General features: G+C 45.7%; 1 protein-coding gene across 23 annotated transcripts in view; it reads left to right on the top strand.

Moving 5' to 3' along the window:
* MTSS1 (MTSS I-BAR domain containing 1) overlaps positions 1-21,844 on the top strand; it is a 150,259-nt gene that overhangs the window by 108,459 nt on the left and 19,956 nt on the right. For 12 of the 23 annotated variants that reach the window (XM_082235593.1, XM_082235609.1, XM_082235595.1 and 9 more), the window contains exons 4-7: positions 6,365-6,449; positions 7,204-7,295; positions 10,488-10,562; positions 21,187-21,344. In XM_082235593.1, coding sequence (XP_082091719.1) covers positions 6,365-6,449; positions 7,204-7,295; positions 10,488-10,562; positions 21,187-21,344 — 410 coding nt within the window. Of the gene's footprint in view, positions 1-6,364; positions 6,450-7,203; positions 7,296-10,487; positions 10,563-15,122; positions 15,135-21,186; positions 21,345-21,844 lie in introns of all 23 variants that reach the window. The other 11 variants (XM_082235592.1, XM_082235613.1, XM_082235607.1 and 8 more) reach the window with 1 other exon arrangement.

The following is a 21,844-nucleotide window of genomic DNA, read 5'->3' as shown; positions in this document are numbered from 1 at the left end:
AGAGATTGGACCACGGACCCTGCTGCATACAGATAATGGTCTCTGCTGCTGATATCATGGCTCTTCCCCTTCCAGTTTCTAGGAGCCAGTAGCCAGTAAGCAAATAACATGAACCCATGTCTATTGAGATTTGTCTTTAAAAAGGGGGGAAAGTACGCACGTTTGCACAACTTGCAACGCACGAGCTAAATCAAGTATTTAGGCCTGGCCAGGTGCCTCTTCCTGCATCTTTTCAGTTGCATGCAGGCAGTGAAAAGCAGCGGATTCCGCATTTTATGGTGGTTCCTCAAAATGGCTGGTGGCCTGTGTTCAGCAGTCAACCCAAAAGTAGTGCAGGATCAGTTTCAATTGTGTGGTGCTCACATCAGATGTTTAGCAGCCTGGTCAACCAGTTTGCTGGGATTCTTCCAACCCAACTATAAAACTCTATGCACGTCATGCATTATAAAAAAAAATGTCATTCTGCTGATCTCTGGAAGGTCAGATTATCTTACTGGATCTGGCCAAAGGCTGACCCGATACCTATGGGAAGCCAGCAAGGATATGAAGACGCACGACTGAAAAATGTCTGGGACCTTGTCCTGAACACGAGAAAGAGAAGAGTCCTGTTTTCCTGCAGGGTGCTTGAGTCTCTCGAAGGGCCTTGAAGTTGCTCCCTAAACGAGCGTGCCGTTTGTTTAGCTGTGTTTTCTTCGTGGTGCCATGACGGCGTTGTAATAGGAAAGATAAAGGACTGGCTGTGTTCTGTTTTCAAGGAAGATAATCGCAGAAGGCCTTGCGAACGCACACCTGCCCTGTTGCCCAGGACACAGATAGATGGGGAAGGACGCGCAGCTTGAATCAAATCTGTCTGCCTTGAGATGGTCTGTCTGCTTCCTTCTGCAGGAAACAAATGGGGGCCCGAAAGAGAGGCTTGTTAGAGCCGTGGTGTCCAACTGTCTTGGCAAGAGTGGCACAAATCAAGTCCTCCCGTGTGCTCAGAGCTACTTGTGTCACATGGTGGGACAAGGCATAATTCTGCCTTCAGTCTACTTTGCCAGAAAACGGGCAGCAGTGTGCAAGAGAAAGAGAGACAGATGTAAGAGAAAGAGAGAGAGATATAAGCAAGCATACAGTCCTGTTTCTGAGTCCTTGCCAGGCTTGTGTGTCATCATCATCATCATCATCATATTTTTATACCCTGCCCTTCCCGGCCAGAACCAGGCTCAGGGCAGCTAACACCAGTAAAATTACAGTAAAATCTTAATGGGGGGGGACAAATTTAAAATACAGGTTAAAATGCAATTTAAAATGCAGCCTCATTTTAAAAGTAGCCCATAGATCAAAACCATAAGGGGAGGGAAAACATAAGGGTCAGACTTGAGTCCACACCAAAGGCCAGGCGGAACAGCTCTGTCTTGCAGGCCCTGCAGAAAGATGTCAAGTCTCCCAGGGCCCTAGTCTCTTGTGACAGAGCGTTCCACCAAGTCGGGGCCAGTACTGAAAAGGCCCTGGCCCTAGTTGCGACCAATCTAACCACCTTGCGACTTGGGACCTCCAAAATGTTGTCGTGGACCATAGCTTTGGCTATGCCACCTGGAATTGATGGGCATGAGGAGTGCCCACAGATGTAGGGTCTGTCCCCAGCTCTCCATGCCACCTCCTCTCCCAATTTCGCCACAGCTCCGTACTTCCAGACCTCCAATGGACAAGGCAGCCAAGCTCTAACCCCTTTCCCTCTCTTCGGACACTTAACTTGAAATCACGTTAAGATTGTTATTTGTGAGTGTCTCCTCCTTCCTCCTCCAGCGTCTTAATTAGGTGCTTGACAACATTAACTTTCAAATGGGATGCAAAGCCTCTCTGTTGCAGCAAATACGCTTTGACGAAAGAATTAGGCTTCCCCCTCCTTCCGGCCCCCCTGTTTTGAGCTGCGGCAGATGCCTGCTCATTTGGAACAGGCTATTCAGGGTGAGCACGTTCAAGCACTGCTTTCCCCCTTCAGTGGGTCGCCTGCCTGTGTGCCCATTAATGCCCCGCTGTGTTTCAAGATGGCAGCAACCTCCCGAACGCGGAGGAGGCTGTAGAAGGGCAAAGCTGCTCCCCCTCAAATGAGTTTTGCCTCCGTTTGACGCTTCCCAGAGTCTTGTGTCCCGGATTAAGCCACGCTGGTCCTTTTTAAAATGGAGAATAATAGATCTGGAGCCGGCACTTTTCCCCCACCCAGAGCGCACTTTTCTGGCACCTCAGGTGGGTGCCATTGCAGGCTGGTGCCCCCCTGCCCGCTTCTGGTCTTTACATAATTCTGAGAAGCCCAAAACGAACATTTTGAGTCAAAATGGAAGGTTGGCCACCGTGTGCGAGTCTACACTTTTTTAGGTCTACAACTCCTCCTAGCCGCCATTGGTCAAGTAAATGGGTGGGGCCAATCGTATTTCCTTTTCTTCAGTCCCTCTCTTGTGTAGTGGCAATGGGCTTTAAGCTTTCCAGCCAGGCCTCTACCATTGCACACATGCACGTTTGCACGAGGACCCCTGCGAGCTGCCCTAGCCATCTGCCCGAATCTAAGGGGGGCGGGGATACGTTTATTTGACCTGCACCAGAACCAGGGGTGACCCCCAAACCAGATAGGGAGACAGCTTGCCATAGTTTTCAGCAGTGAACACGGCGCGGTTTCATTTCCTTTCACTTTTGGTTTGTATACCACCTTTGTATATGACTACGTTCAAGGCGTTTTACAAGCTGAGGAAACAGCGGAATAGACAGCAAAGACCCCGCAAATAATAACAATCTGACCCCGATACAAAACAAAAGTCATAATAAAGGCGTAACTTTAAAATAAACAACTTGAATCAAATAAAGCAATATTCAATAATCCCTTGTTAAACCGGCATCTTTTCTGGGCTGCCCCAAGTTGCCCAACTTCATTGTGAGTTCCAGCACCTATTTTTCTTGGTGTTCATGCCAGAAGCATGACCTAAGTGCGCATTAATTATGTCAGGAGTGGAATTCGGGTAGCGGGCCGTGACTTTGTTTTATCTTGTTTTATTTGTGTGTGTCTCTCACGCACAGAATCTCCATTTACCACAGCAGCCTCGAAAACACCTGGGGGGGGGGGGGTTGGTCATATGTTTTTTGGGTTCCTAACATTGAATGAGAGCATTTAATATACAGGGGTACCTTGGGTTACATACGCTTCAGGTTACATACGCTTCAGGTTACAGACTCCGCTAACCCAAAAATAGTGCTTCAGGTTAAGAACTTTGCTTCAGGATGAGAACAGAAATCATGCTCCGGCGGCGTGGCGGCAGCAGGAGGCCCCATTAGCTAAAGTGGTGCTTCAGGTTAAGAACAGTTTGAGGTTAAGAATGGACATCCGGAACGAATTAAGTACTTAACCCGAGGTACCACTGTATTATATCTGGTGCCTTGTCTCATCTGTGGAGGTATGTGAACTTTACCAGTTGGGTTTCCACCCCGGAATCACATGCAATAGCCCCCAAGCGCTCAATATCTGAGCCCGTATGCCTCTGAATCCCAGTTGCTAGGAATTGCGGGTTGCAATGGCACGGCTGTGCTCATGTCTTGCTCATGGGTTTCCCATGGGTATCTGGCCTGCCCCTGTGAGAGCATGATGCTTGGCTTCAATAGGCCTCTGCTCTGATCCAGTACTGTGGCTCTTCTTATGTCCCTGGCATAGCTGGCTTCCAAAGAGGACAAGGCAAATTCATGGACGAAAGGGTTAGGTCAATGACCACCGGCCGCAGTAGCTGCTGATGGGATCTCCGAACTTCAGAGGCCATGCTTTGCTCAATTATCAGATGCAAAGGGCAAACAAGAAGGAATGGCTTGTCTTCGTAGCTCCCTGAGTTTTCCCCAAGGACATCTGGCTTTTTCACTGTCGGGAACGGGAGTGCTGGGTTTGATGGGTTGCAACTGTGATCCAACCAGGCGGTTCTCAAGTTGTGTTAGCACCATCTACTGGGGAGTCGAATGTTCTGTGGAAACCGATTCGCAGGTTTCGTGGTACAGAACTTGGCTGCGTCACAAAATTGTCAAGGGCTCAAGTTTTTTGGTGGGGACTTAGAAAGCAGTCCTGTGTGCCTCCTTCCCAACCACAAATCACTGGTTGCCATGGCTAGCCAAATTTAGTGGACCACTGTGGAGGTGGGCATCTCTGGCAACCAACACTTAGCGTGGAACCTTTTGCAGTTCCCTTGCAGCAGGAATCAACATTGGACATCTCTGCCTTTGAGCAGAGATACAATATCTACTAGTGGGCTGGAGCATCCCTTATCCTTTGACCCCTGGCAAATCCAAAATACGCTTTGCCTTTTATTCTTGCAAGGTGGGGGGAAAACCTGCAGTGTTTTGCTCTTCTTTAGTCTTCAGTGAAAGGTAATAAGTGAGTTGCCTGGTATTGGTTGAAAAAGCAGTAGTGTGGGTTCACAAAGTCAGAGACTAGGATATGTGTTGTTTTTTTCTTTTTTGCAAGATCCTGCGCAAGATCTAGAGTGTCTAGCCTTATCACATAATGTCCAAGCTAAGTTGCCTGTGTTCCCAGCCTCCTTTGTTTCTCTCCTTTGCGCTGAAAAGCAGAGCAGTCTGCTATTGTTCACCCTAGACAACCACTGAATGACAGTCGCCAATTGAGGGCACCCTTATAAATTGATAGCTTGCGGTTCAGTTCTTTGAGGCTATTGATACGGCGTCACAGTTGTGGAACACATTTCCTGGGGAGTATTGCCTGGCTATTTATTTCTCCCTTTAATTTTAGGGAACACTCTTGGTTCTGGCAGGTTGTTTCCTTTGAGTCTCTGAAGAATGAGTTGCCCTCTCTTTTTTTAAAGCTTGATGACTCCTTTTAGTCATTTTATCATTTCATGGTGTCAGGGAACTGACATCGGAGGAAAGGGAAGTGGTAGGGCTCCCAGAGACTGGGAGAGAGTCAACAGCCAAAGCAGGGACCAGCAGGGGGAGCGCGGGGTCTCTGGAGGAGGATCTCAGTAATGCTGAGAGAGACGCAGCAGCCCAGGCAGGAAGCAGAAGGGGAGAGAAAGGGGTGAGAGACACTTCGAGCGAAAATAGCGGGGAGGTGTCAGAAGCAACTGCAGGGAGACCTATGCTTCGCCGGAAGCTGTCACGTCGTGAGTCCAGGAGACGCGTTTCCGTTAAGGAACTTCTTTGCTGGAAGCGCTTCCGCAGACAGCCACTGTCGGACTCTACAAGTGACTAGAGCAGACATGTCTGAGGAGCTCTGTCACACACAGAGGTTTGTGGGGTCGCACAAACTCTGAAGGGGCACTATTTTAAGCACAAGCAGCTAATCATCCCTTGACACATGGGTTCTCATTTCTTTTATTGCTTCTGCCACCCGTGTCAAACTAAAACCATCCCTGCACAACAGACGCCCCAGGGGCCAGGCTATACTTTTTATAAACGAAAGAGTAAGTTCTGCCCAAGTTTGCCCCAGAGCCGTCAATTCTGTAAGCATTAGGATGAACTTTCTGACAGTAAGAGCTGTTCGACAGTAGAATTGACTCCCTTGGGAGGTAGCGGACTTTCCTTCCTTGGAGATTTTTAAGCAGAGGTTAGGTGACCATCTGTCATGGATGCTTTAGCTGAGATTCCTGCATTGCAGGGGGCTGGACTAGATGACCCTCGAGGTCCCTTCCAAGTCTACGATTCTATGATTTGCCCTAGGTATAGGGAGCCTCCAACCTGCCAGATGGTGCTGAACTGCAGCTACCATCAGCCAAAACAAGCATGGCCAGCGGCCAGGAATGATGGTAATTCAGCAATGTCTGGAGGGCCAAAGATTCCCCACAGGTGATTTAGACACTGGCATTCAGGTCAGGCCACTGTTGAGGAATCTTCTTGTCCCATTCATTCTTTTTTACTTTGGTGTTGGAGGAACCTTTTAGGAACTTTGCATTGCACGTTGCAATATTCAGGTTCTCAGTTGATTTTGTCTGCTTGTATTATATCTTTGTTAAATTGCTTTGAGACTTTTTGTTGTTGTTATTGCATAAATCGGTGGGGGGGAAATGTAATAAATAATAACAATCGATTTCCTAGGCATGGTTCAGAAATTTGTATCAAGACACCACAGATGGCCTTAGAACTCCCAAAGGGCCTGAGAAGACCTCTAGCCTTGGTTTAATCTGTGTTTGAAATACTGGGGGTTTTCCTCAAAATAGACCCATTGAAATGATTGAACATGGCTAAATTAGGCCCATTAATTTCAGTGGGTCCATCCATTCTGAAACCCATTGCTTTTATTATTTCCATGCACCACTTGGGAATACTGTGTGTGTGTGTGTGTGTGTGTGTGAAATACCTTTCTTGCCAGGTTTTTCTAAATAAGACCGCTTTCTTCTTTCAGGTGCTACAAGAGAAATTGGCTCTGCTCTGACCAGAATGTGCATGAGGCACAGAAGCATAGAGTCCAAACTCAGGCAGTTCTCAAGGTGAGTTAATGCATGCCAGTGAGCCGACACAAATCGGAAAGAGCCCTTCATTATTAGCTCCTGGACTTTGGTCAAGATGTAATTGCTACACAACCCCTTTCATTCAGGACCACATTAAGTTGTTTGCTGGGGCCGGCTTCCAGCTAACCTCTGACTTTCGGTTGCTGGGAACACCCTTTCCTTTTCTCCCATCAAACAAACCGGGCTTTGTGGGAGAGGAAGAGTTTACTGCCCACCCCGAGAGAAAAAACAGAGGCTTGCTGGCACAACCCTCTTTGCACACCAGGAATTCCTAGTCATGGCATTAAGTGTAACTCAGCAGTGAATGAGGGATGCCAAAGGGGGATCGGTTCCAAAGCTGAGAACTTGGGAAATTTCTGCAAAAGCAAACTATTTTATTGGGCCTTCTCCAGTATCTGGTAACTCTCTCTCGAGGGAGTCTGAGAGCTACGTTTGCGCTGGGAGATTTAGCTATGAAATGGAGAGTCCCACCGCCCAACCCCTCTGATCTAGACACTCTTTGGCCAGCCCTACTTCTCATGCCATCTGCAGTATGGACGCAATAATGCACAGCCTAACGTGATGGGCTGTTGAGAACACTTCAAAATAATTTTATGAATGGGTTAGCGCAGCTCATAGATATTGAGGGGGTTTCTGAGCAGTCGGTGGGTCTGGCTTAGGGTAGATTCAGTTTGATTCCCCCCGCCCCCTTTGCAGGATTTGATTCCTCTTTGTGTTTTCTCAACCAAATTAGTGCTTTAATAGACTGTCTGATAAACCCACTTCAAGAGCAGATGGAAGAATGGAAGAAAGTAGCCAATCAACTGGATAAAGACCATGCAAAAGGTAGTTATATGGAGAAGGAGCCGTGGACAAGATGTGGCTGAACGATACAGGTTTTAAAATATAACTGTGCAAATGTTTACTTTTTGTGTTTTTGAGAATCTGGTCACACGAGGTGGCGATGGCCGCTTATGGGATGACGCAGGTACAACCAGGGTTATGCATGAGCCAGCGCTAAGAAATCAGGAATGGGCTGTGAGAATCGCCTGCTCCTTTGCTGCATCTCCTTCCGTCCCTTAAGCAAACCCCCCTTTCCTTCTGCAACCACGTTTAAGCGTCATGTTAGCTCCAGTGTTATAAACATGGTTAGGTTTAACCACAGTTTCCATTTTTAATAGGGGTTTGGAACCATGGTTTAATGGAGTTGGCTTTCAAGTCCTGGTTGAGTAGGTGCCAAGGGTAGCCTTAATACTGTCACTTAGCACTGTTAAAGTAATGCAGGTGGCTTGCCACTTTTTCCTAAGCTGGAAAGGACTTCAGGCGAAGAATCACGCAGCTCTGCACCTGGTGCTCAGTCTCTTAACCATGGATAAAGAGGTACCAGGATCCACATCTGAAGATTTGATAGAATCCGCCACTTCTAAAAAAAAGAGTGATGTGTTCATTTTATGCAGAGATTTCAGGCCATACGGCTAAGCATTGCTTGCAACCGCTTTAATGTTTTGTGTGTGCTTAAATGCACCCTCAAAAAGGGACGTGGGTGGCGCTGTGGGTTAAACTACGGAGCCTAGGACTTGCAGATCAGAAGGTTGGCGGTTCGAATCCCCGTGACAGGGTGAGCTCCCGTTGCTCAGTCCCAGCTTCTGCCAACCTAGCAGTTTGAAAGCACGTCAAAGTGCAAGTAGGTAAATAGGTACCACTCCGGCGGGAAAGTAAATGGCGTTTCCGTGCGCTGCTCTGGTTCGCCAGAAGCGGTTTAGTCATGGTGACGACGTGACCCAGAAGCTGTACACCGGCTCCCTCAGCCTATAGAGCGAGATGAGCGCCGCAACCCCAGAGTCGGCCACGACTGGACCTAATGGTCAGGGGCCCCTTTACCTTTAAATGCACCCTCAAGTGCTGAGAAGAAAGTACAGTGGATGCTTAGGTTGCGAACATAATCTGTGCAGGATGCACGTTTGCAACCCGTGTCTGTGCATGCACGGGTTGCGATTTGGCGCTTCTGCGCATGCGCAAATTGCGATTTGGCACTTCCGCGCATGCGCGACTGCTGAAACCTGGAAGTAACTCGTTCCGGTACTTCCGGGTTTTGGCGGTCCACAACCTGAAAAAAATGCAACCTGAAGCGTCTGTAACCCAAGGTATGACTGTACAATCAGAATCTGGGACTTTGCGAAGCCCCAGTGGCTAGAACCCGCGGTTCTGCCCTGTTAACTGCAGAGGGGTGCATTTGTAGTAGTCTTAACCACAGGAAGCCACGGTTTCTTAAAATAAAATGAAAGAACAATAAAAGACAGGTTACCACTAAAACCTGATGCTCTCTAAGAATATCCTGTCCGGCTGTTTTGAACAATTGCTGCTGCTCAAATAGGACAGGTGAACCAGTGGTTAGGCTGTGCCAGAGCAGGTAGATTTAGTGGTGGAGCTGCTACCTTTTCTTAATCTCTGCTAACTTGTGCTGGCCCCGGGGCATTTAATTTTAATTTCATTTTCATTTTTATACCACCTTTCTATGTTGCTATATGGACAAGGCGGTTTACAAAGCTGAAGAAACAACAAAACAGATGGCAAAGTTCACCCACCTAATAGCAGTATGATCCAATACAAGAAAGTCATAATAAAAGCATAGCTTCAAAATAAACAACTTACTGTATATCAAAATAAAGCAACGTTCAACAATCCCATTGGAATATAATAGTAAGCAGTAAAATTAAATACCAGCAGATAATAATTAAACAGTTTACACTTGAAAATTGCAGTAAAGAATGACTAAACTGTAATCAATAAAAATAACCGTAAGTCACAATGCATAGAATAGCACAAAGCATACAAAACCAGAAAGTGGGGAGCTGTGGTTCTCCCCCCTTTATTTTATTTTGTTTCTTCCCATTGCCTTCACTGGAAAGGGAGTAACCGTGCTGTCTCGTAAGCTGGTTAAGATTCTGCCTCTGATTTGGGGGAGGAGGTGAGGGGGTATCGGGGGAAAAGGAACCTAGGATCGTACATGTTCCCAGCTGTCCCCCACATGTTTCCAGGCTGCCCACAGAAAGGGAAGTCAGAAATATTGTGCATGCCCCTCCAAGTGGCCCTAGTTTTGCAGTTTTAACCATGCTTGTGTTGCATATTTTACATTCTAAACTGCAGGGGGTGTTGAAGGGCATTTGAGGTGCAGGTGAAGTAGGGCCACAAGCAGATTCTGACTCAGCCCACACCTCCTCCTCCTCCTCACGAGTAATCAGATGAGTACACGGCTTATATTGAGGCCCCCTTGGGGTTACTTGTTGTGACATCACTCATCACCAGGTGACTCACTGGGGCAAGACGGTTTGAGCATGTGATGCCAATCCTGGCTCATTGATTTCCGGGCCCAGTTATAAAGCCTTAAATGGCTCAGGACTGCAATACCTCAAGGACCGCCTCTTTCCATATGAACCTACCCAGATCTCGAGAACATTTTCTGAGGGCCTTCTTTGTGTGCCTGCTTTACAAGAGGTCTGGAGGATGGCAACACGAGAACGGGGCCTTCTCTGCAGTGGCCCCCCCATCTGTAGAATGCTCTCCCCAGGAAGGCTTGCCTGGCACCTTCATTACACACCTTTAGACTCCAGATGAAAAGTTTTCTCTTTAACCAGGCATTTGGCTAATTAACGTAGGCTTTTAAATGTGTTTGGGGGGGGTTATTGGTTTGTTTTTGTTTGTATTTTGTATTCCCATTTTGTATTTTTCTGTTGTGAACTGCCCTGGGATCTTTGGATGAAGGGCAATATACACATTTAATAAATAATATTAATATTTTCCTTCTCTTCCCTTCCCTTTTACATACTGCTTTTGTGCTAAATATTAGTGAAATGCATTAGGATGTGTCAACAGAGAAAAGTAGCTTAAATTGCTTTCTCAAACACTGCATGCCATTCTCTCGACTCCTAGCATCATCAGGCGTAGCCAGATCTATTTATTTATTTTTACAAAGCATGCCATAGCATAGATGTCAAATGTGTTGATATTCAGACTGTGTTTCCCGCTTTCTCTCTCTAGAATACAAGAAAGCCCGCCAGGAGATTAAAAAGAAATCTTCAGACACACTGAAACTACAGAAGAAAGCAAAGAAAGGTAAATTTCTCCCTGAGGTTTTCCTTACTTGCTTGGTGTGTGGCTGCTCTGAATTTCCTGTTTGTTTTTTTTATTGCAGCAAAAAGCTGTGTTTCTGTGACTGTGCATATATAATAATTTGGATGTATTGATTTGTTTTTGCCAAACACACACACACCTCCAATTTAGGGTGGAATTAAACGTTGTGGTCTTCTGGCCATTTCATCTGCACAAGCATGTCATTTAGATAGATGGAATAGTCTCCCACCCTCTCCTCCCCCTTTGCACTGTTCTGGGGGATTCTTCTGACACACGCCCCACAAGCCAATTTCAAGGGTGCGATGTGAGGGGGGGGGACGAAGCCCCATTGCAGAAGCAAAAAGCCTTGCACAGGGCTTCCATTGACTGGGCCGGATAGGCGAATCCCAATCAGAGTCTCCATCCATCCCACACTTAACTGCTGTCGTGTTGACTGTTGTGATACACATTTATTTGTGCTGAGTAGGAGGAAGGACTACTCCCTGAGTAGGACTACTCCCTCCTACTGATGCATTTCTGTAAGTGTAAGCTGTAAGTGTAAGCTGCTGCTGCTGCATTTTAATCACCCTATAAGTGCATTGGCCTTCGCACTGAAATAATTTCAATATTTGTTCAGAGTTCTGGTGCGAGTATGTGTTTATGGGTGTGTGTGTCTACCTATCCAACACCATGACCCCTTCATCCTGTAAAATCAGTCCCCCTATTATGTCTTGTGCTCCCAGCCAATTCTGGAGTCACAGCAGGAATAGAGAAGAGAATCACTTTCATAACGCTTACAGTCAGGAGTCAGCAAACTTTTTTCAGCAGGGAGCTGGTCCACTGTCCCTCAGACCTTGTGGGGGGCCGGACTATATTTTGAAGTGGGGGAAAAATGAACGAATTCCTAGGCCCCACAAATAACCCAGAGATGCGTTTTAAATAAAAGCACACATTCTACTCATGTAAAAACACGCTGATTCCCGGACTGTCTGCAGGCTGGATTTAGAAGGCAATTGGGCCGGATCCGGCCTTAGTTTGCCTACCCATGGCTTAAACACTGTTCTGAACAGTCTCTTTCAAATGCTAAGTCCACCCCAGGGTTGGTGTGCGGCACTGAGAGCAGGATAGCTGCTCTTGGCCATCAAGATTGGCCTCTGTCTGTCTAAGGAGACGATGGAGGAGTGTGCCTTTGGGGGTGAAGTCAAACGGTTGGAAGATTACAGCACCTGCTGTGGCTGTGGAGACTGGGATGGGACAGACATGTTTTCGTTGAGGATTGGATCAGACAAAGGCGTCCAGTTGTTCTGTTGTAGGTGCATCATGGTGTTTCTTCTCTCTGCGCTCCATCCTAGCAGTCATTCCTCCTCTGGTCGCTGCCGTGGATGCAAGACGTACCTGACTGTCTCCAAGCCTTCAGTCTTCTGCAGGGGATTCCCATACAATGAGGTTGATGTCGCCAGCCTTCATGTCCTGTTTGCGGACATCTTTGTAGTGCAGATTTGGTCTGCCAATTGGCCTGGAGCCAACTCCCCATAGAGCACATCCTTGGGGAACTTGCCATCTTCCATTCTGTGGACCTTAGGATGATGGGATGGGCTTTGGGAAGGAGGCACAAGGCGTTAATACTCTGATGTACCGGAAACATGTAGGGTACTAGCCTTGTCCCCCTAGTCCACTGACGACACACCACGTGTCTTGTGCTGTCGAGATGTAACCTTGCCAAAATTTGGTAACTACATTTTCTTCTTTGTCCAGCTATCTCTTGTTTCTTGTAGTCTCTGTCTGGCATATCTGTACACACACGGTGGCTCCTTCAGAGTGGAAATCTGTCCCTTCTGTTTGTCTGTCCACGTGTATGGAAAATATGCAAGGGGGGAATTTATACAGTGGTCCACACATAAGCTGTTTTAACTTGGTTTTGTGATGTGACCCAAGTTCCTTTAGGGCAAGCTTTCCCAACGCAACTAACGATAAAGATGTTACCAACAAAACAAAACCAGAGGCACATTGCTGAAACTCCCTGCTTTATTAGAGTAAAGGTGCAATGTCAGTACTTTTACATTTTTATAATGGTAAAACAGCCCAAAGCCATACTGGAAAACGGTTTGGATTGTAGGTGCTTCCTTTATTGTGGGTTCTGTTGTTCACGTGTGCATCAAAATTTAATCCCATATTCCCATTTGATCTCCATTTACTGTTTCCGTTGAAAATCCATTAATTTTTTTTAAAACAAACAAACGGAAATTGTAAATCTGGATGGCGGAAAAAAATGGGTGGCGGTTAGATGATTACAAGATTGTGTGGACATTTCGGAAAACTTGCATGCAGTAGCAGCACCAAGTTCCACAATAAACTGTTGAGTGGACGTGTCCATGGATGTTAAAGGTATCGATAGCCCTTGAGAGTAAAGCTTGATTGCATCACTTCATTTTAAAAATCATGTTGGATTTGTTTGATGTATTCTCTCTGTCTTTCGGTTCAGTAAAATGTTTTTGGGTGTGCAGGCATTTCAAATTTTAATTTTGCTGCCGGTTTAAAAATTAAGATTACACAAAAGCCGTAAGGTGGTGATGTGATTTATGTACCCAGGATTCTGAACTGAGTGTATGAAATGTGATAGGCTAGGTGGTGCCTTTTTCTTAAGAAAAGCGAATTTCCCATTACGGATTGGGAATTTATTACAGTTCACCATGGTCTACTGCACTATATTGTATTTGTGTCTATTTTGATACTTGTTTCCCAACAGCTCAGCAAGCCTTTCAGTCGCCTTGGGCCTGTATCTATAGCTAAATACCTTTTCTAGTTAGAAAACATTGTGTCCGTTACTTCAACCATTTTCGTGAATCTATTTTATTTTATTTTATTTTATTTTATTTTTTGCAACCATTTTTGCAAATGTGTAACGTAACATTGGCTTATTAACAGTTTGATACCCCAACCCATCAATAAATGGTATATTATTTAAAAAAAGGCAAACCACTTTCAGCAGCAAAAGGTTATCCTGAAATTCACATGATAATTTTTGTTCTCTTTGGACCTTAGAATAAGATGGGTTGTCACCGTGTCTCCCCATTTTTTGATTGTTGGTCTCTAGAAATTTCTGTTCTGTAGGCAATTGCTTGGGCAGTTTTTCCACTTATCTCAAAGACAACTATTTCATCCCACATATTTTAGCATTAAAACATTCTGTTCTGAAAAATATTGTTTGTTAGCTGTTTATATATCCATTTAAAAGAACAACTAGGAGGAGCTTGAGGGATGTTTTACGGAGGGACTGCAGCTCCTGTGGGGCGCAGAATTCAATTAGGAGATTTCGGCACGTTTGGGGAATTCATCTGCTACATTGGAAATGTTTGAGATTACTTGTATGTCGCAAGTATCTACAGATGTCACACACCTCTGTGTCACGCTGCTGGAGTGTGGATCTTCTGTAGCGCATACGTATTTTTAAGGTCACAGTAATGTGCTTTGCATAATGTTATGCCTAGTGTATATATGGAGAAAGATACGTAGAATGCCATCTATAGCAAATTCTGCTCAAGAAAATTTCAGGGTTGGAGAGGAGAACCCGTGGATGTGTTTACCAGTCTTTGCTTTAAAATATGTGATGATTTCATTAGTCATGCAGTGATTTTTATTACTCTGATTTCATATTTTTCTTAAGTAACCTACATAGAAACACACACACTTGTCTAAAGATGAAAATTGTGCAGCGATTTAAACTAAGCGGATGTATGCAAATTTGCATAAGACATTCCAGTTGCATAATTTGAGTTTTGTGCTTACAGTAAACACACCCTTCCCTGTCTTAACATGTGCACAGAAGGGTGTGGGAGCTCCTTAAGTGGTGTAAAAAGGGTCAATTGAGATTATCCTCCAAACAATGATTTGGAGGAACGGTAGTGTTTTAGGTACAAATGTCCTTTCCTATACACCAGTTTTCTCTTGTTTTCAGTTTTCTTCTAATCGGGCAAACTATGGTTAGCACCTAACCTCCAACTTAAGAATTGAAACCATAGTCTGCAAAACCACTTCAAACCGTGCTTTCCAAATGACAGTTTAGATGCTAGTGCTAGCCATAGTTGGCCTGATTTGTTTGTTACAGGAAACCGTGGCATAGAGTGGGCTGAACCCGGAAGTGGAGAAATGAAGTCAGGATCAGGCAACTCCTGATACTCCAAATAGGGGGTGCCCTATTTCACTAGATCTCACAAATCTAACCATTTCCCTGGTTCCCCGTCGAATTCATCAAGTTGCATTGTGCAAATCTTCGAAGGACCAGCTGCTGAGATGAAAGAAACTGGAAGTTCTAACAAAGCTAAATAAATTTAAACCAGCTTGAGTACAGCAGGATTTTGTTTGGGTGGAAATTAGCACTTTGACCCTAGCAACTTTGGAATATGAAAGAAGGAAATAAACCTTTGGCGTGAACGGGATCATTTTGCTTCTCTTCAATCTGCTAATGATGTATATAAACACTAGGAAATTTAGAACATTGGTTTTGACTTATTTTATTTTCCTTCTCCTGTGTCAATTTTTGTATCCTGCTCACCTTCTCGACAGCTGAGGCGCTGGGTAAGTCTGAGTTGCACTGCATCTCTGGTGGCTGGTTGGTATACTTCTTTGCTGTGGCCTCTTATGGTTGTCTGGTCTCATACTAGCTGCCTAGACTTTAATTTCGAATTTAAAACTCCTACATATTTTGGCCTCGACACTCGAGAGCAGATGTCTTCTCAGCCAGATGCTACATGAAATCCATAGTGATGCACTAGGTTTGGAAAAATATTAGGTTGGCGGTTCGAATCCCTGCAACGGGATGAGCTCCCGTTGCTCGGTCCCTGCTCCTGCCAGCCTAGCAGTTTGAAAGCACGAAGGGCAAGTAGATAAATAGGTATGGCTCTGGCGGGAAGGTAAAAGGCGTTTCTGTGCGCTGCTCTGGTTTGCCAGAAGCGGCTTAGTCATGCTGGCCACATGACCCAGAAGCTGTATGCCGGCTCCCTCGGCCAATAAAGCGAGATGAGCGCCGCAACCCCAGAGTCAGTCACAACTGGACCTAATGGTCAGGGGTCCCTTTACCTTTACCTTTACTGGCATTAAATTATTTAAGTACAAGCTGTGCCCTCAAAACACTTCTCAGATTTCTGGGCATCATGATGATATGTGGCCAAGTTATTTTCTAGACCTGACTTGAGGCATTCAGCTCTCCCATTTTACTACCTTTTCCAGGGTATGCAGGAAAATGAGCTTCACATCTTAATAGCCTAGGAAAAAGCTGGAATACTTGACTCAAAATCACAGCTCAATTCTTACTACCAGATTGATGTCACCAAATTATAAGCAAATTGATGTAAAGGAGTTGAGCAGTATTTATTTTATAAGATTTTTTTTACCCACCCATCACCATAAGGTCCTGGGGCAGTTTGCAGCTGTAGAAAATACAACGAAAATAAAAACAGATGAAACCATTACAAAAGGAGCAGAGCGATACAAATTCAGCCAAAGAGGTGGGAAGCCAAATACATTCATTTTCAATGGCTGAGGTACGTCTTCACCATAAGGTGAAAGCTGTACAACTTAAGGTGACAGACACACCTCTCTGCGGAGGGAGTTCCACAATTTAGGAGCTCCTGGGCCACCATCCTTGACTCCTTTGAGGGGGGTGGAACTGAGTAGACTTATCCAAGTGTGCTGGGCTTAGGTGTCCAAGAGACCTGCGGTTAGAATGGCGACACCATCAAATTTATTCCATTTTCGAAAACTTGCTTGCGATCTCTCAACAGGATGATTTCAAATATATGTGCCTATTCAAAACATCTTTTTAAAGTCTAGAGCCTAAATTCCCATGTTTGTAACCCCTTGACCCTAAAACATACCCTTAAAAAAAAATCACTTGCATGTTATGCCCTGATTGATAACAAATATATGAGTTTGGTGTGTTGAGAATGGGTAGAAATACGTGGTTTCAAAATGAGGTTTTCAGTTAGAGATAACTGACAAGTCAGGCTGTTGGGAGTAGAAAATGACTTTTGTTTTATCCTCGAATGTTGTGATCTTCAGTACGTTTGCATCAGGGAAATCCCATAGTCCCTGGCCATGGGTCCATGCTGGTTGGGGTTGATGGATGATGGAGTACAGCAAACATCAAGGAGTATTACCTGTCTAAATTTTAATAGTGGGAAAGACAATAGGGGGAGGTGAAGGAGAGATAAATGTAAGCAACGGATGAAGGGGGAGCAAGTGCCCCTATATCTTCTTAGACTTGGATATACTGTATTTTTCGTCCTATAGGGTGCACTGGCCCATAGGACGCACCTCGTTTTCTCGGGGGGGGGGAATGAATTAAAAAATGTTATCCCCCCCCCCAGCCGCGGGGCTCGGGTGCCCCAGCCCCCAGAACAGGCTGCTATCCGCAAGCCTTGCGAGCCCGTGGGAACTCCTCCCGGGCTCGCAAGGCTTGCAGACACCTGCGCGAAGCACAGGGCATCCTCCGGACGGCGCCCCGTGCTTCGGGCTGCAGGCTGCTGGCCATGCGAGCCCGGGGGAACTCCCACCGGCTCGCAAGGCTTGCGGATAGCTTCCTGAAGCCTGGAGAGCGAGAGGGGTCGGTGCGCACCGACGCCTCTCGCTCTCCAGGCTTCAGCGAAAGCCTTCATTCGCTCCATAGGACGCACACACATTTCCCCTTCATTTTTGGAGGGGAAAAGGTGCGTCCTATAGGGCGAAAAATACGGTAGGTTGCCAATTGGCCCTGAGGATTAAGGGGTTACACCCAAGCTTTCAAGGAAAATGTGAGTTTGAGGAGGGAGGAGGCTGGTGGTCGTGGTTGTGATCTTTTTTAATGGAATGAGATTCATGCAGTGCTGTGTGCGCGCACTGATGAAGCAACCTTTCTGTGAAACTCACAGTGTGAATGTGTTTGAGAGAGAGGCTGTTTCTGTTCTCGTCTTTATACCGTAACAACACAACAGGGAAGGTGGTGATAGCATAGCGAAATGCAATGTGACAAAAGATAGTGTCACCAGGGCAACCGTTAGACACTTAGAAATCTAAACAACCACGAAAATAACAGGAGTCATTTTTTTCTGAATGAACATTCATATATTTGAACAGAAGGAAGAATCCACTCATATATCAGAGTTGCTCAACATTCAGAAGTACTTCCGGTCTACATCACATTTCCTCCCCCCAAAGGCCCTAATCACCGAGCTAACAAAATTAAATAAAACAAGATTCCAGTCAACGTCTATTTCCATATGAGGTAAACAAAATGCGAAGAGAACGCACGCATGCAACATTACCTGTGTAGTAAAATGTAGGTAGTGTGCAATTATACTACTAATAATTTATGAATGGATTGTTCCCCGATCGAGATTCAAATATATGAATGTTCATTCAGAAAAAGATGACTCCTGTTATTTTCATGGTCTTCATGCTGTGGCAGGTGAGTAAAGAGAAAGTCTAAGACAGGGGTTAGCAACCTAAGGCCCACGGGCCACAAGTGGCCCACGGGGAGCTGCCCCCAAACCGAGCTGCCCAGGGACTCGCTTCTGCGGCGCCGGAAATCGTGTCTGCGCAGATGCCGGAAATTGCAGGCGCCCATGGAGGGATCTCTGCTGGAGTGAACTGGCCCAGGCGAGGTAACCCTTGCTGACCCCTGGTCTAAGACTTGCGCTACCAAGGGGCGTTGCAGAGCAAGGTTTGAGAGCACCCCAATATGTAGCTACTGGGATGATATTGAGGCTGGTATCTTCCTAGCATGCCTCCTATATAGCAGAGGGCTGAGGTAGACCATAGGTTTTAGCTTTCTGCTTCAGTGAGATCCTAGCTGCTCTCATATGGCACCTCTCAGCACTTACAGAAGTCTGTCCAAGGCGCTTAATTCCGATTTAGTGTCTGAATTACGAACACAAAAGCTTCTGCCATGCACAGTTGCACTTGAGTAGCCAGACACTTAACAGGCAACACACTGGAGTCTGAGCTCTTTAATTTCTTCCTGCAGTTAAAATAATGGCCGGTATGTCCTTGTGGCGCACATCTCCGATCCTGCTAGTAGCCTTCAGTGGGGCGGAGGTTAAAAATGTGTTCATGGTGAGGGGATATTCGCAGCATAAACTCTGCCTTCCTCCCGTTGGGATGAAGCCATGTAAATGGTCATTCTTGAAGAGGAGATGGAGGCATGGTTGGCGGCGAACCTAAAGGAACCTAAAGGGTAGCACTCTTGCATCACACATGGGATTGAAGACCATGATTTCCATCTTGGACCTTAATCGATCTAGCGCTGGCTGAGAGCCAAGACGGCAGGGTTGGCCCCATATTACATCTTTTCCCAACTAATGCCCTCAAATTTTGTTGGAATGCAACTCACGTCAACCTTGACCATTGGCCATTCTGGCTGGGGCTTATGAGAGTTGGAGGGGCCAGCAAAATCTGCTTAGCAGCACCAACTGTTGAGGTGATTTGTGTCCTGTGAGTCTTGGTCTCACAAAGACTACTAGTCTGTAACTGAATTTCTGCTGTACCTGCTAAACACTTCCATTTTTTGCAGTAGCATTTTCTACACACATGTTATTTGCTACAGAACAAGCTTTTTGTGTGTAGAATTGGCTGGCTGTGAACAGCCACATTTAAGTCAAGGTGGACTTTTGCGGGGGGTATAAACTAGTGTCTTACCTTAGTAAGCTTTCTGAGCTAGCTCCCAGGCTGTTGGTTTTCTTTGCGACACATATACTTTGATGTTCCGACGAAGTCCCCAAACCCTGAAGGCAAATAAATGTACTGCTTCTGTCAGCTGCAGTCTCATGCCAGCTTCAGTTTTATGGGTGCCTTTTTGTGGTCACTTTTGCCAATGAAGCACATCAACTTGGATACCAGGCTGTACCTTAACGGTTCAATATTTTTCTGGGGAATTTTTAAAATATACTTAAGATTGTGGGGGGCGGATGCACAATATGGTGGTGAGTTTGGCAGGAGATGAGAGCTGTGCATACATTTGAAAGCCAATATCCTTGTTTGTTTGTAACCCGGTGGCTTGAATTGAAGCAAGTTCCCTATTTCCTTTGTGAAACTGATTTCCTCCCTGATACCTTTACGTGAAAAGTTTGTATATACACACACCAACTCCTGTTACCCCCTTTAACTTTTGCTTGTGAAACTGGATTGGCTTTAAACTGGGGTGGGTAAGTAACCTCTTCTGCTTCTCCTGGACCTGACATCCTTCACTAAACTTTGGTGGGACTCAGCCAGGTTCTTACCGAACTGGCAAGTCCTGGGAGTCCCGGGACAAGGGAGTTGGTGTTGCACAACCGTTGATCTGTCCTCTAAACCCGCCTTCCTACCTTTTTACGGAACCATTTTCAGTTTGCTGGCCAAGAGAACACCTGTCCCCTAGACTCCTTCAGGGCATGTTATAAGCTGCATGGCCGTATATATAACCTTGGCGTCTCCAGTTGAACAGATGAGAGAGCAGGCGGCGAGAAAGACATCTGTCAAATGAGTCGCTGCCAGTCAAAACGGGCAATACTGCAAATACAGTGAGCTGGTGTGAGGCAGCTTTCTGCATCCCATGCAGCGCATTGGGCAGGCCTTGCGGGGCTCATTGTTCCTCTGTATAAACGAATAGTGCCCTAGGTAATGCATATTATACGAGGAGATTGGTAATCGGTAGGCAAGCCGTCGTCATCAGAAGACCCTTGCTGGGTCAGACCAAAGGCTCACCTAATCTCGTGTCCTCTCCACCACAGTAGCCTTGGGAGGCCCATAAGTAGGACATGCGCTCAACAACAGTGTCCCATTTGTGTCGCCCCAGCAAGTGGTACAAACACAGGCTGCCTATGTTCCTGAGAGTAGCATGCACCCCCCATGACTACTGGCCCCACTGATAGGCAAATTCATAGAGGGCAGTTGGAAGCCATCTCTGTTGGTGGCCTTTGCTACGCCCTTCTGTAAGTGAATTCCATAAACTGGCAGTGCACTATGCGGGGAAAAATGCTTCTTTTAGTCTTTCCTGAATCGCCCACTGTTGTTTCATTGGACGGCTCCAGGTTCTAGACTTGTATCAGAGGGAGAGAAAGCTTCCTCCAACCACTTTCTCCATGCATAATTCTATAAATCTGTTATGGCGCAAGCTAGGTTTGCCTACCATTACTGATCTTCTTGTTAAAGGAACCCCAAATAAGCTGGTAATGATTCCCAGGGTATCCTGAAAAAAAGTGGGGCAGACCACCAGTCTGTGTCGATGTAGCTGGAATTGTTCCATCTTCTGTTATGTATTTGATGAAATACAACATTTGACCGCTCTGTGAAAGCTTAACCTCTTCTCCTTATGTGTGTAGCCTGTTCTTAAAACTGTAAAATATAAGAACTGTATTTTCTTTGTTAATATTCCCTCCCCTTTGTCTCAAAGGAGGTGTGCTAGACTCCTTGATTTAAGCCGCAAATTCAGCTTATTCAAGGCAGATTCACTCCCATTGAGATGGATCGACAAGGGAGTTGACGGCATGTAGTGACTAGCCGTGTGAACACGCTTGACGTGAGCCCAGATATAGCCAAAGCCGTACAAATGTTTATGGGCTTCCTTGGGAGTAGCTTCAGCCTATAACCACCTTTGCTTTTTTCCGTTGTGAATTAGGTAGAGGAGACATCCAACCTCAGCTAGACAGCGCCTTACAGGACGTGAACGATAAATACCTACTTCTTGAAGAAACAGAGAAACAGGCTGTTAGGAAAGCCCTGATTGAGGAACGCGGCAGATTCTGCTCATTCATCTCCATGCTGCGGCCTGTGATTGTGAGTTTTGTTTTGAGCCTTTCCCCCATTGCTTCCACAAAGCATGTTTTGAGCCCGAAATTCCCAGGTGTCAGAAAGGGTTATTTATGTATGCCACTACTGTGGCCTGTGTTTTGTTAGCCCCAAAATGGAAAGTGAGCGAGGTCCCAAGTATAGAAGAATGGCAACTTAAGCTGACAGAATATGTGCAGCTTGCAAACATATAGAATAAGAGAACAAGAAGAACATATGTTTAGAGAAGATTGGAAAACGTTTATTGAATATATGGGGAGAGGGAACTGTGTACCCTTGAAAATGTTGGCTGCATTAAGATCAATTCAACAGTGTAAATAAGTTTTGAAGGGTGCAATAATGGAATACTGAATGTATTCTTGTTCTTGTAAAATATGCAGGGATTTATGATAGGCAAAATGAATCACAGAAAGAGAAGCCGGGAAGTCACTGATATTTTAGGGATGTTTAAATGAGTATTTTAAATTGTAAAACGGAAAATGTAATAA

This window comes from Podarcis vaucheri (genome assembly GCF_965113315.1).
Source record: "Podarcis vaucheri genome assembly, chromosome: 8".
Lineage (NCBI taxonomy): Eukaryota > Metazoa > Chordata > Lepidosauria > Squamata > Lacertidae > Podarcis > Podarcis vaucheri.
The sequence above is the reverse complement of the archived record's forward strand: the minus strand, read 5'-3'. Positions and strand labels throughout refer to the sequence as shown.